The 15,479-nt window shown below is 39.8% G+C and overlaps 1 protein-coding gene across 10 annotated transcripts in view; it reads right to left on the reverse strand.

The window, feature by feature from the left end:
• Nucleotides 1-15,479, reverse strand: part of Ambra1 (autophagy and beclin 1 regulator 1) — a 206,923-nt gene that overhangs the window by 40,604 nt on the left and 150,840 nt on the right. For all 10 annotated transcript variants that reach the window (XM_027422500.2, XM_027422502.2, XM_027422501.2 and 7 more), the window contains one exon: nt 3,647-3,757. In XM_027422500.2, coding sequence (XP_027278301.1) covers nt 3,647-3,757 — 111 coding nt within the window. The remainder of the gene's footprint in view (nt 1-3,646; nt 3,758-15,479) is intronic.

Genomic DNA, 15,479 nt, shown 5'->3' on the forward strand with positions numbered 1-15,479 from the left:
ATTGTTACTTGGCACAATCTGTAGAGAGGGTGATAAGGCAATATCCACCAAAACAACACATGCTCCTTACTTTTCTTTTCTGCAGCTGTATTTCAAAGTAGCTATCTTATTGACGTGAACATGCAAAAGACAATCTGTAGCAGTTGTACAGCAAGACTGGAAACGCCAAAGTCTTTTAACAGGACACTGGTTACAATGAATTACTAGGTAGCTATTTTTTCAAAAGAGGAGAAGAGGGTGCGGGGCAGGGAAGGAGGAGGAGTGGCAGCTGTGGGGGCTGCTCTCACCAGCAGCAATAGCAGCAGCAGCTGCAGCTGCCACTGAGAGTGATAGCTCATGCCTATAATCTCAGCACTCCAGGAAGCAGAGGCAAGAGGACTGCTGCAAGCTCCAGACTAACCTGGGATACAGAGTAAGACCCTCTAAACAAGACAAGACAAACTAGAGACAGCTCAGTGTATAAGAGCAGTTGTCCTAAAAGCATGATAACTTAACTTTAAATCCCTAGCACCCAAGCAATATGCTGGTCATGGAAAGGCACACTATAACTACAGCACTAATGAGTGGAGACAGACAGATCCTGAGAGACTTGGCAGAAATGGTAACTGTCTCAAGGCAGTAAGAGGGAAAGCAATAGAGGAAGACTACTGACATCTTGCTTAGGCCTCTGCACACACGAGAGCACAGGAACGCTTCCCCCACGCTTCCCCCTCCCCCCAGCAATATGGAAGATCACTGAGATACACCATACAGAAAGAGAAGTGCAGAAGAGTATTATATTGCATGTTGTCATTTGGATAACATAAAAGGTGGAAAGCGATATTCTGCATTTGCTTACACACATATATAATATATACAGTACTTTCAAGAAATTGATTGTGGTTAGCTACTGAAACTCCTTTTTCTGTTTGTTTGAGACAGGGTTTCTCTGTGTAAAAACCCCCTGCTGTCCTGGAACTTGCTTTAAATAGATCAGGCTGGCCTTGAACTCACAGAGATCTGCCTGCCTCTGCTTCCCAAGTGCTGGGATTAAAAGCATTCAACCACCTGCCTGGCTGGAAATCTATTCTTGTATATCCTTTAAGCAAGTTTTGAGTGGTGACTATATTATCTAATTTGAATAATAATAAAATAAAGCAAAAATCAAAATAACTGTAAATAAACTATGGCCAATATGATACGGGTTAGAAATCTACAGATGAAAAAACAAATGAGTTTTCAATAATGGAAGGGCAGATTGTGTTGGATTCTTAGTAGAGGTGAAGGACAGATTAATGTACCAGCCAGCAAGATGGCTCATTGGGGAAAGCACTTTGCCTCAAACACATGACGACTTGACTATGGCCCTGGGACCTCAAGGTGGAAGAGAATTAATTCCTGAAAGCTGTCCTCTGACCTCTGCTGTGTGCCGTGGCATGTACATGCCTGTGTGTGTGTGGGGGGGGGGGGTGCCCGTTCGCAAATATACATGCAGAATAATAAATAAAACAAAAGAATAGATGATTAGACATGTGGCTTATAGGTACTTAGAATAAAATGGGTGGTCGCTACTTAGGATTCACTAAGAACAAAACATGAAAAATTAACGTCATTTCCCTTGTCTGATAGGAATACTAAAGCTGGCATTCATGAAATGATGAAAATATCTTAATTATTTAAAGGTATCTATAAACTTTTACAATACTTTAAAATACTTTACATGAGACAGAAAACAAGAGCTTCCAACAGTCATAGTGTGCATGTCTGTAGCAGGAGGACAGCTAGTTCAAGGCTAGCCTGCACTATACAGAGTTACTGTCTTTATTATTTAGAAGATTTATTTACTTTTTATTCATATATATATATATATATATTATATATATATATATATATATATATATTTGGGGGGGAGCAGTTCTTGAGAAAAGTTCTCTGTGTAGCCCTGGCTGTCCTGGACTTGCTACAGTTCGGGCTGGACTTGAACTCAGAGATTTGCCTGTCTCTGCCTCCCAAGTGCTAGGATTGAAAGGTATGTGCCACCATGCCTAGCATTTTGTATGAATGTGTATCATGTATATACGGATGCCCTCAGACATCAAAAGAGGGCATCAGATCCCCTAGAGTTAGACACTTGTGAGTTTCCCATGGTGCTGGAAATGAATTCTAATCCTCTGGAAAATTAGCAAGTGCTCTTAACTGATGAGTCATCTCTCCAGACCCTGTCCTTAACAGGGAAGAACTTTAGATGTGAAGCCCAAGTACTAATAATTCATGTTCCAAAACTGATACAGGCAAAGTCCAAAAACATGCCACAGGCTTAATGGAATTTCCTGACTGATTCACCATTTTTGCTAGTAATCTGGAGGAAGACTGAAAAAGGATGTTTATCAAATTAGCAGATGATCCCTAAGACTGAAACAGGACAGACCAAAGTTCATAGAGATGCCGCAAGGCAGGAATTGCAATGACAGGAAGATAATTCAAACAGGAAGATAATACAAAAGATCCAAGCCACACACAAGTAGAGAACGGCTGAATTTTGGCTTACTAACAATTATCATGGAATTTTAAGTTACTGCAAATCCAACAGTAACTGTACTATGTGTTAGCTCACAAAATGAATTTTCTGATCTGTTTTGCTTCACCCCACCACTGAAGTTAAAGGGGGAAAAAGAACAGATTGGAAACCACATTAGAAAAAAAGCAATCTACAAAATTTGGTATGAAAGTTAAGATGTAGCAGTAAAGGGCAGTGTACTTCCAGACTGCTGGAGGGCTGTCCATTTAAAAGGCAGTAGACAAGCCAGGTGGTAGTGATGCACAACTTTAATCCCAGCACTCAGGAGACAGAGACAGGTGGATCTTATGAGTTGGAGGTCAGCCTGGTCTACAGATCAAGTTTCAGGATAGGCTCCAAAGCTGCAGAGAAACACGGTCTTGAAAAACAAAACAAAGCAAAACAACAAGAAAAACCAAAATAATAACAAAAACAAAAGGCAACGGACATTATATGAAGATGCAGCAACAGAAACAGGACCAATGAGATGAAGTGACATCAAAGGGAAGAAGCGGTGGTGGCTTGGTATGAGAAAGAACAGAGACATAACAGGGATGGTGAGGCACTCATTAGAGGCCAACAAGCAGGGGATGACTACCACTTCTCAGGAAGGTGTGAGTCTCACATTAGGCAAAGGGAATGTCTACAGTGCTGAACAATGGGGCCATGGGCCACGGATTTCTTTAAAAGGAAACATTACCAGTCAGAAAGTTTTGTAAATCGAGTATTAACCATACCACTCATTTGGTTCATTGAGACCTGGATTTGTCAACAAGTCTAAAATCACTACACTTTTTTTCAGGGTCACAGATGTAGCGCATAAATCCTACATTCACTTTTTCTTTCTCTTAGCTCCACCTATCTTTTAGTCTCTATGAACTTCTCCAAAAATTCCTCAGGAGAGATGGACTCTGGACATTTCCCCTGAACCATCTTCTGAATTGCTTAACTAGTAGCTGAGGATATAAGCTTAGAAATAGCAAGTGGCTATCAACAGCTCCATAAGAAATGTACCGTCCAGTGCTACTTTAGTTTGTTTTTGTTTTTTAAACTTCTGTCTCATCGGAAACACATCTCACCCATTACCACTAAAGTTTTACATTGACTTACCATTGCTGATTTCTGGAAGGTCAAACTTAGTGAAGTCCCACCACTGGAGCCGGTACGTAGTATTGGCAATGTTACTGGCCACAGCAGACTGTCCATCTCCAATCACTGCCCCTGATAGCAGAGAAGAGAAATAGAGCACATCAGACTACATTTCTTTCTTTTTCTGTATGTTTCCACTGCAGAATGTAATGGAACACAGGAATTAGACAGAAAAAACTCAAGAAAGTGGAGAGATCTGAATGGCAAGTCACCGAGAAACTAGACACAACCTTTTGCAAGAAACAATTCTATGTGGAAATGGAACCTCATTCATAAGCCTTTCCCATATTACTTAATATGTCAGGTCCTGAATATACACTAAAATATGTCCATCATTGAAGAGACAGATGAGTTTTCATACAAATATGGGCAAAGAAATCTGAAAACAAAACAGAAAAAGAAGATGAATTTCAGTTCTGAAGGTCTTGGTAGCATGTAGCGCTCTTTGGAGAAGCAGTTCCTCCTTTGAAAATGACCTTTTCCTAATAAGACACCTCAAAAGGAGAAGAGGCAGTCAACACACGGTGACTGGAGGAGGCAGTAAAGAACAAATGAGGTAATATTTGTTAATTTCTTTTGAAACACTGGCATATAACACAGCAAAAATTTATGAGCCTACCTTTGTAGCATGAGAATATTTTTATTAAGGCAATTTTTTTTTTATAATTCCCCCCTCCAAGAACTTCCTTTAATTCTAGATTCACTTGTAATATTTCAGTTTAATTTTCCCTGAGATATACACTTCAGTATGACATTTTTCCTTGGTAACCAATTAAATAAAAAATTGATTTTTTTTAACAGGGTGACACTTTAATTTGCAGTTGTATTTCATTTACATGAACATGTCATTTCCTCCTCCTCCTTCTGAGGTGCATTTCATACACAACCACCCTTTTGATCAGACAGAACCAACCCTTCTTAGAAGAACTGAATCCTTATGTGTAAGACAGACTAGATGGTATTCTCAGTTGCAGATCTTGTTAGTGCTGATCAGCCTTGGGACAATGCAGTTTTATGCCAGGATGCACCAGCATCACCTAGCCTTTGCTCTCCAAATATCACTATGAAAACATCTCTATTTGTTTCTTTTATAGACTACATTTATTACTCTGCTGCTTCTAGTACTTCTTTATTCTTTCCTCAAATGATCAAGTGAGAAACTGCCCTCTACACACCATGAAATACAGGAAACTTACTCCTTTTCCTTTTATTCAGGGGCTGTAGGCCACTGTACCAGAAGATATTTTTCAGCATTAGTTTATTAACAGTCCCTGTCTCAGTTTTCCATTGTAAGAAAAGATACAAATACAGTTCATTTCCTAGATGATGACACTTTTAGGTTATGTGGTTTCAACATGGCCAATATGAAATAAAAGCTTCTAGGTCAGGAAGACAGCTCAGCAGACAGAAGTGCTTACCATAAAAACCTGATGAGCTGAGTTCAATCCTCAGAACTCATTTTTTTTTTTTTAAAGTTGTATAGAGTAGTGTTACCTGTAATCCCAGTCTTCCTACAGCAGGAGGTGAGGCAGAGAGAATTGGGTGGAAGCTCCTATACACGGCATAGCACCAGAAATAAGATCTTGTCTCAAAAATAAGGTGGAAGGAGAAAACCAACTGAAAAAAGTTACCCTCTGACCCACATACATGTGCTCTGGAGTATGTGTGTGCTCTCATTCTCTTCACCCCTCCCACACAAATAAATAATAAAAACCTAAGAGTCCCATAAACTTAGTATAATCTCATTAGTTCCCCCTTCAAATACATGGATACACAGTGTGTGTGTGTGTGTGTGTGTGTGTGTGTGTGTGTGTGTGTAAAATGTCTTGGGAGAAGGATAATAAAATAAAAGTTGAAAAATACTATTTTAGAATAAACTGATAGCTCTAAAATATTTAAAGTCTTGCAAAATCATAATACTTCCAAACAGTTGTGAGCTAACAAAAGCATGAGAAACACAGCATTTGCAAGTATTATCAATGTGACCACTGGCCTCAAACCCCTACTAATGGTTCTGTGATTTTACACACACACACACACACACACACACACACACACACACACACACACACACACACACACACACACACACACACACACACCCTTCATCTGAGCAGCAGGCACATTTACCCCTCCTTTAACACAGAAAATTCTCCTTCAATAATTGTATCTGGGAGCTGGTGAAATGGTTCATCAGGTAAGTCATTTGCTGCTAGGGCCAAAGGCTTGAGTTCCGGGATTCACATAGTGAGGAGAGAACTGACTCCCACAAGTTGTCCTCTGACCTCTACATCTGTGCTGTGGCATGTACACACACACACACACACACACACACACACACACACACACACACACACACACACACGTGAAGTAAAAGAAATGTAAAAAAAATTCTGAATGTGGGGCAGGAGGGGGAGTACAGGGAGGGATAGGTAAAGCTAAGGGCCAATTGAGGAGTCATGTGGAAACCTAATAAGGAGGAAACTTCTTAAAATAATATGCATATATGAAAGAAATACAAATGGAATCACCAAATAACAGGGAGACAAGACCCAAGTAGACATTTCTATCCACCAAAAGAAACCTCCAATGCTGCGAATGAGTTACATCTAATAGAGCTGTTGGCCAAAGGGACCCCATGGAAACCTCAAACAAGCCAGGCTATTGGCAAAGCTAGTTGCTGCTCTCCACAAACTGGTAAGTCCCTATTGCTGAAGACAACCCCTACATAACTCAATGAATACGGAGAACTCGAACTGGTGCCTACCTAGGGCCCTCAGCCCTACTGGACAGTGTTCATAGTAGTGTAAGGTAGAAAGGTAAACACCAACCCAGCTACAAACCCTCTGATTTACAATGGTGTCCTGCCTGCAAGATACACTGGTACAATAGTGGCACAAAGTTGTGGGAGTAACCAACCACTATATGATTGGATTTAAAGACCACTCTATGAGATAGAACCCATAACCATCACTGCTTGCTTGGCCAAGAACCTGAGACTAGATAGGCTATAGATCTAGGGAAAAACCAAACACTATTGTCCTATTAAAGAAACATGGCAATAAAATGATTCTCAACAACATTCTGCTACATTCATAGATCAGTATCTTGCTCAGCCATCATCAGAGAAGTTTTCTCCTGCAGTATACAGGAACAAATACAGAGCTCCACAACTGGACAATGTGCAGAAAGTGAGAGACCTTGGGAAAAAAAGTTTTCTTCAAGGGAGTCTCACTAGATATACAAGCCACACTAAAGGACAGGTCCTATGCCCAGCAATAGATGGCTAACACAAAACAAACTCAGTTGTGTTTTGTTTTTTGTCTCATAATGTCTTGTGTGGGCATTTTACTGCTTTACAGGTCTTTTGCTTATATACTATGGTTTCCAAGGTTTCTAATAAGTGAATGTGTGTGTCTCTACATTTCTATGTGTTTCTTATACTTATTCTTTGTCCCTCCACCCCCCATTTGTTTGTTTTGTTTTGTCCTACTCTGGTTTGTTTTTACTTTATTTTGGATGTTTGTTTGTTTGTTTTTCACAAACAGGTTTTTTTCTGTGCAACAGTCCTGGCCATCTTGGAACTCAATTTGTAGAACAGGTTTGCTTCCAACTCACAGAGATCTACTTACCTCTGCCTCCCAAGTGCTGGGATTAAAGGCGTGTGCCACCACCTGGCTTGGATGCCTGTTTTCTTTCTTCCTTTCTCTCTTTCTTTCTTCCTTCCTTTCTTTTGGTTTTCTGAGACATGATTTCTCTGTGTCATAGCCCTAATTGTCCTGGAACTAGCTCTGCAGACCAGGCTGGCCTTGAACTCACATAGATTTGCCTGCCTCTGCCTCCTGAGTGCTGGGATTAAAGGCGTTTGTCGGGATGCCTGTTTTCTAATGAGAAAGAGGAAGGGTATGGATTAGGGAGATGGGAAAGATCCAGAAAGAGTTGGGAGAAGGGAACCGTGATCAGAATCTATTGTGTGAAAAAAAAAAATCTATCTTTTCAGTAAAAAAAAAAAAAAAAATCTGATGTGGAAATTTTGCTGATTGTTGGGTCAAGAAAAGGCTAGGCTGCCAGGCATGGTGGTGCACACCTTTAATCCCAGCATTTGGGAGACAGAGGCAGGCGGATCTCTGTGAGTTTGAGGTTTGAGACAGCCTGGTCTACAAAGCAAATTCCAGGACAGTCAGGCCCATTACACAGAGAAATCTTCTCTCTCTCTCTCAAAAAAAAAAAAAAAAAAAAAAAAAAGGCTTAGATGGATGTCTGGAGGACTTCTGAAAGATTTTAGTGGGTTTTATTTTATGACTCTAGAATCCCATAAAATAGAAGAAGTCTGTAAGGATTTTCTTAAAAGAACTGTGCTCAGATTTTCTTGGCCTCATTAATTAAGTCATTTAAACCATTTTACTTAGAAGGCCTGCCACTTCCCTGGAAGGAATTACTCTTCATTTGATATGGACTCCATTCCACTGCACTTGCAAATTGCTCCCCAGGCTTGCAAATCTATTGTCTAGATCACTGACATAACCTTTAACAGCTAGTCTCAAATTGCTTTAGTTCCTTACATTTCTTCTAATTTACTAGAAAAGCATCTATCTAACCACAAATGGAAGGAGGTGGTGAATTGGTTTTCTCCATGTATGATGAACTAAACATTAGTTTCTAAGAGACATTGAAAAAACAAACTATATTCCGGGGGAGAGGACTAGACCTACAACTAGGGAGACCTACAACTAGGGAGACAGTTCGGGAATCCACATGCTAGCTTTGTAAATGGGAACACAATGATTTCAGTTCTAGCCCCAACTTCAGAGGTATCTTGTACAGCTCATGCTTCTGAAAAACAGCTGTGCAATAAATACACGTGCAGGGTGGTACTGTGAAGACTAGGGAGGGGCTCTCTGCCAACAGTACCACAGCACTGCACAGAAACAGAGCTTGGCATCAGTGAGTCAATTTTCAGTGCCATGTAAACACAGATTAGGGAGTGAAAGATGCCAGCAACAGATTAGAGTATTGTTACCAGGTTCTCTTTTGCAAGAACTTCTAGCCAACTGAGCCTGTCTCTTGGAAACATCAGGAAGAAAAAGTACTGTCCTGTTAAAAAAAAAAAAAAGCAAAAAAACCAAAATTCAAACCACCATTTAGCAGCTCTGGCTGAAGGTGCAGGAAATGTGCCAGGGCCAGTTAATGGACTGTGTCATGGAATATTTACAGAGGTGGCCTTCAGCCTCAGAAACCAAATCCTGAGAGACAGCTAAAGGATTTCTAAGGCATAAAGGTTTTCACATGTCATAAACTAGATTCAATATTTTTCTTAAAAACAATTTTATTTAATTTTGGGGGTAAGGTCTCACTATGTAGCTCTTGGCTATCCTAGAAGTCACTATGTAGACCAGGTAGACCAGGCTGGCCTTGAACTCAGAGATCTGCCTGCCTCTGTCTCCCAAGTGCTGGGATTAAAGGTGTGCACCTTAATTTCTGGCTTTATTTTTAATTTTTTAAAAATTTATTTCTACCAGGAGTGTTGGTGAATGCCTTAATCCTAGGATTTGGGAGGCTGAGGCAGGCAGATCTCTATGAGTTTGAGGCCAGCCTAGTCTACATAGCAAATTTCAGGACAGCCAAAACAACATAGAGACCCTGTCTCAAAAACAAGCAAACAAACAAACAAACAAAAACACTTTTAAAAATGCTTTTTTTTTTCTAACTTTATATGTTCAGGTATTTGTCTAGGTGAATATATGTACCCCATATATGTGCCTGATGCCCATGGAAGTCAGGAAAGGGTTGTCAGATACTTTGGAAATGGTATTGAGTTGTCATGTAGGTGCTGGGAAATGAGTCTGGGTCCTCTGGAAAAGCAGCCAGTACCGCTGGGTCATCTCTCCAGCCCTAGATTCAATATTTAACCTCCACACTTACTGGTATTCTAAGTCAGATCAATTATTAGGGAAAGAGGCTTGTGTATTGGTAAGTATTTGGTAGCCTCACTGGCTTCCACCCATGAATACTGTCCCCTCTACACAGCTGTGACAGAAAATTCCTCCATATATCACCAATGTTCCCTATTGTTTAAAAAACAAATCCTTAGTTGAGAAGCTCTATGCCAGATATTTTAATTCTAAAACAAGTAATTTTGGATCTATTTGATCTGGTCATGGTCATATATACATATAGTTACAGCAGTTGGGATAATAATGTATATTATTATTATTATTCAAACTCCAGGACAATCTCGATATACAGTAAGACCTCATCTCAACCAATCAAACCAAACCAAGAAAGCACTGCTATTAGAATAGCTGCTGCTAAAGATACTCAAACTGACTGTGACATTGTTCATGTCAGGTGTCAGGTCCAATGTAAATTCCAATTCCCCAACCTCCAAAATGCAGTCAAAATATCCAGAAATGAACTCAACCTGTACTATAGGGGGACTTTTGGGGGTTAGATAAAAGCCAGTACTCCTCAGGAACTTGTGGTGCCAGTTCCCCTCTGCCTAAAAGAGTCATTTCTCTTACCTCTGGCAGAAGGAATATATGGCTACCCATGGCACCTATCAGCATATAAAGTGCATGCTGGCTTCCAGGCTCCTTCAGTGTCACAAGTAAAGTACCTCATGTTGGGAAGTTCCACCCAGCCCCCCTCCTCCCATTCTAGACCCCCCCACACACACACACCAAGATGCTCAAGACCAAGGCCACAGGCTACTTAAGACATGGACCCTGATTTGCCAAGTGGTTCTCCTTTGTGGTTTCTCCTCTTCCCCTGGGACCACTAGGGAATGCTTTGCTCACAAATTCGGTCTAATCTGATTTATTGTATCGGCAGAAAGACTTAGTATCACCTGTTACACATTTTCAAAGTCCATGCTAGAATCCTAGGCCTTCTCACCTCGTCCTGTCCCCTTCAACTCCCTCCAGTTCACAGACTTCCGTTCTCCAGGTACTCATTCCCCTTATAATCTGTTATTCTCAATATGCTCTCCTTACGCTCTGCTCCTGCTTCTCTCATTATGTTTTCTCTATTCTCTATTCCCTGCTATCCTCCCCTCTTTTTCAGACAGATAGCCCTGACCATGTCTAGTCTGCTGGCCATGTTCAGTCTACTTCTTTCTCTCTGCTCTGTACTCTTCCAGATGCCTCTGGACGTTCTTTCATATCTACAATAAAAACCTTCCCCTTAACTATGGAGTGGCTATGTCAGTTTATACAGAAGGAAATTAATAAAAGGCACAGAATGATTGATGTTGATACTTCTTAGCAAACCTTGGTTTTTCTATTTCTACCTTAGACTGGAGCTGGCTTAAAGCAGGATCTTACAGTTTGCACTTTGTTTTTATTATGGTTTCAGAAAACACAGGTGAGTCAAACGGACCAGATTTTGACATTTCCTGCCAATATGTACTTGTGTGACTTTTTGTAAATTAATCATTTGAATCTGGGTTTCCTTATCTGTAAAAAACAACAACAACAAAACAACAACAACAAAAACAATGTATGTAATAGCTTGGCGAGGTGATGCATGCCCATAATCCCAGCACCAGTGCTACAGAAATAATATGCCTTTTTACTGAGAAATCACTCCATACACTTAGAAATGAAGGAAAAAGCTCTTTACTAAAGCACCTCTGGCTAGCAGTGGCTAACAGTCCCAAAAAAGAGTTAGGCCCCCATTACAAGATTTTATTAATTTACATACATTTTAGGCTTATGTATTCCACAAACACCATCATCCTTAGTACCAGCCCCAGCTCACACTTCAAACTATTTAAAAAGAGACAGGAGACTGTAAGTCTGGCCACTTAGGCACTTACGAGATTTACACAGCAAAGACATTACATATTGCCCGAATTATTTTAATTACATCGGTGTTGTTCTTTTTTGAATAGTTGTTACCCAGGGTCATCTTGTTCATCCCTTGTCCCCTGCCCACAGAATTATATATATATTTATATTTATATATATATATATATATTTATTTATTTTGTGATAAGAGCACAGGGAACTTAATGGCAGACTAGAACCTCATGATGGTTGTGACCATATGCTACCCCCATGTGCTGCCCATTAGAAATAGGTCTTCTTTTGTGGAAAGGCAATGAGGCCTGATGGCTGGTCAGACATGGAGACTAAGCATTTACATCCTAGCATCCTAAATTTCACATACTGTTAGCACACTAATTTATCTTTAGGGTATTTTGGAGACAATGTTCCCTTAACTAAATTCTACTTGTGTATCTTAATGTCTCTTGTGCCAATCTATTAACACATCCTTTATAACATCAATACTACTACTGTGAGTTTCTTCTACATCATTCAGAAAGCAGAAACAGAAGGATCATGAATTTGAGGCCAGCCTGGAAATAAAAATCAAACAAACAAAAACAACCAAGCAAGAAAATAAACAACAAACCTCTTAAACAATAAACAGTAAAAAAAAAAAAAAAAATCCAACAACCTGATTTCCAAAATGAGCAAAGAACCTGAAAAATAACTCAACGAAGAAGTTGTACAGATAGCAAATATGTACATGAAAAGAAGTTCCAAGCCAGTCATTAGAGTAGCAAATTTAAATAACAAAGAAAAATCATTCCTCACGTACCAGCACGGCAAAATTCTAAAGCAGTAATAACTCCAAATGCTGGCAAGACCTGGAGTAACATTCTCTGCTTGTGGGAATGTAAATGGCACGTCTACTTTAGAAGACAGTTTGACAGTCTCCTGGAAAACTGAACATACTCTTACCATATGATCAGAGTGACAGGGTAAAAGTGTGCAGAGGTTCCTCAACCTTGCATTCTAGTTGAGGCCATTTCAGGTTTAGCTAGAATTTGATCTCCTTGATAGAGGATCCCATGGAAAATCACCCAGCTCTATTCTAGGCACCAAAGGTCAAGATACCACAACAAACTTAGCTTCTGACAGACTCTCTGCTTGTGCAAACATCCCCCCTGCTTTTACTGAGTGAGACAACAGAATGTGGTTTTTGTTTTTATGAGCCCCTTGGTCTTAATGATCAGGGTCTAATGACTCACAACCCCTCCCCAATTGTATAGTCTCAACCAGCTGAATAAAGACTTTCAATCAACTATAAACTGTGTCGGACTCTTAGCTATGGTGGCTCCCTGTAATAGATCCAGCATTCCTGCTCTTTTGGATCTATTCAAATGAGCAGGAAAACTTATTTCCACACAAAAACCTACACAATGATGTGTACAATACTTTATTCACAATCACCAGAACTTAGGCAAGCCAAGAGGTCCTTCAAGCTAGGCGGTGGGGGCGCACACCTTTACTCCCAGCATTTGGGAGGCAGAGGCAGGCTTGGATCTGTGAGTTTGAGACCAGCCTAGTCTACACAGTGTGTTCCAGGACAGCCAGGGCTGTTACACAGAGAAACCTGTCTCGAAAAATCAAAAACCAAAAAAACAAACAAAGATAACAACAACAACAAACCCCAAACTAAAACAAAACTCTACCACAACAACCTGGATCTCTTTAAATTCAAGGCCAGCTGATCTACAGCGTGAGTTCCATATCAGCCTGAGTGACATAGTGAGTCTGTGTGTGTGCATATATAATATGATCACTAAAATATTGTGAAAAAACAGTAACCGTGTGTGTTATTAGTGAAAGAGGTCCAAAGGCTAAAGACCACATGATTCCAACTAAATCTAACTAAACTAAAAACAGAATATTCTTCATGCAAAAACCAGAGTGGTAGAATTACATATGTATACAACTATGCTCAGCTTCAAAATCTGAAAATTTTCTTTTCTTTGTAATCTCTTAAATCTGTAACTTGCAGAGCAGAGAGAGTCAGCTAAGCAGCTAAAAATGCAGGCTGTTCTTGCAGAGGACAGGAGTTCAATTCCAAGCACCCACAGCAGGCAGCTCATAATCCAGCTCAGGGAATTCAATGCCCCTGCTTTGGCTTCTACAAAGACAGACACACTTAACTAAAAAAAAAAAAAAAGATTCGGTATCAGATATTGGAACATTTTGAATTTTGAATATTTAGGTTTTTGGATGCTCAATCAGCAAAGTCTAGAGGTACAATAGCTACTGGATAGGCCTATAAGTCTTAGAGATTGCAAGCATCTCTGCCTCTGTTTGTGTCAGACTCAAGTCTACTGTTGCTTAGAAAGGAAAATTTGGAACCCTTTTCCAAAACAGCTTCTTAGTCTATCTCTAAGATCTGTTCTAGGAACAGGAAAATGAAGAGTATGATTCAACAGTTCAGTAAGACTACTGAACAATGGGAATCATTAGCAAATCTATCAGGAAAGCTAATTTGGGGAGGGTAAAAAAGGGCAAGCTGCAAAGAAGGAAATGTTTAAATTACATTTTGAGTCCTACAAAATCTGTTTCATTGGAGATTGCATAATTTAGAATGGCCATGTGCTACTGCTGGGAAAACGGAATAAGAATGGGGCTGGGGGTGTAGCTAAGCAGCATAACTTTGTGGCAGAACCAAGCACAAGGCCCTAAATTCCATCCACAGCAGTAAGGAGGGAAAAATGTGGATGGGGATGCAAGCAAACCACAAAATTACTCTTTCTGCCTGGCTGCCTGTCACAGGAGTTTAGACTCACCCTGCTAAAAGGTTAGTAAGGCAGGTCCAAGTGAACAAATTCAACAGATTTTTAGAATTCTTTTTAGAAAACCATATATTATAGAATCTTATTTACATAAAGTACCTGGAAAAGACAAAGCCACTAAAATGAAATACACATTAATGGTTGCCTTGGGCTAGATGGGCTAGATGGGAGTAAAGAAGGGGAAGGAAATGGGAGAGAGAAAAGTGGCTGATAGTATCTATGGATTGTTTTGGTGATAAAAATATTTGGAGCTACATAGAAGGTATAAATGGTTGTTTTACTTTATTAAGAACCACTGACTTACATACTTAAAATGAGAGTACATGGTAGGTGAATCATGTCTCAGTGAGACTATTTAAAAACTAGCTGAAGTCAGGCTTGGTGGTACACACCTTTAATCCTAGCACCTGGGAAGCAGAGGCAGTGAATTTGAGGCTGGTCTGGTCTACATTTAGAGTTCCAGGTCAACCAGAGGTATGTGGGCCAAAATTTAAAAAACAAACAAACAAACAAAAAAATAGCTGAGGCAGGAGAACCATGAGTTCAAAGCCATCCTGTGCTTTTTGTAAAGAGCTAGCCTAGACTGTACATTAAGAGATAAAACAAACAAAAAATAATCTTCAACATAAATTTCAGCCAATTTTTTAAAGGTAGCCTTATTTTTAGTACCTATGTATACTTCTTAATAACACAAAACATTGGTAATATTGCTTCCCTATCATTTGTATACTGTCTTGATGTATTTTTCTAATTTTGAAATTAAAAAAATATATATCCTTAAATTATTTTATTTTTAATTTTGTGGAGGGTTCAAGTGTCTGTGTGTATGCACATGTGTGTGCATACTTTAGTGCTAGAGACATGGAGGCCAAAGGCAGCAGACCCCTTGGAGCTGGAATTACAGGCAGTTTGAGCTGCCAAACATGGGCTTTGGGAATCCAACTCAGGTCCTCTATGCTATAAGACCTTAACTACTAAGTCATCTCTCTAGTCCCTAAGATTATTTTATATTTGTGATTATTTTACTTTTTTGGGATGGTTCTGTTATGTAGCCTAGGCCGGTTGTTTTTGTTGTTGTTATTGTATTTTGTTTTTTGAGACAAGGTTTCTCTGTTCCCGACTGTTCTGGAACTCACTCTGTAGACTAGGCTGGCCTTGAACTCACAGACATCCACCTGCCTTTGCCTACTG

The sequence above is a fragment of the Cricetulus griseus genome, chromosome 6 (genome assembly GCF_003668045.3).
Source record: "Cricetulus griseus strain 17A/GY chromosome 6, alternate assembly CriGri-PICRH-1.0, whole genome shotgun sequence".
NCBI classification, from domain to species: Eukaryota; Metazoa; Chordata; class Mammalia; order Rodentia; family Cricetidae; genus Cricetulus; species Cricetulus griseus.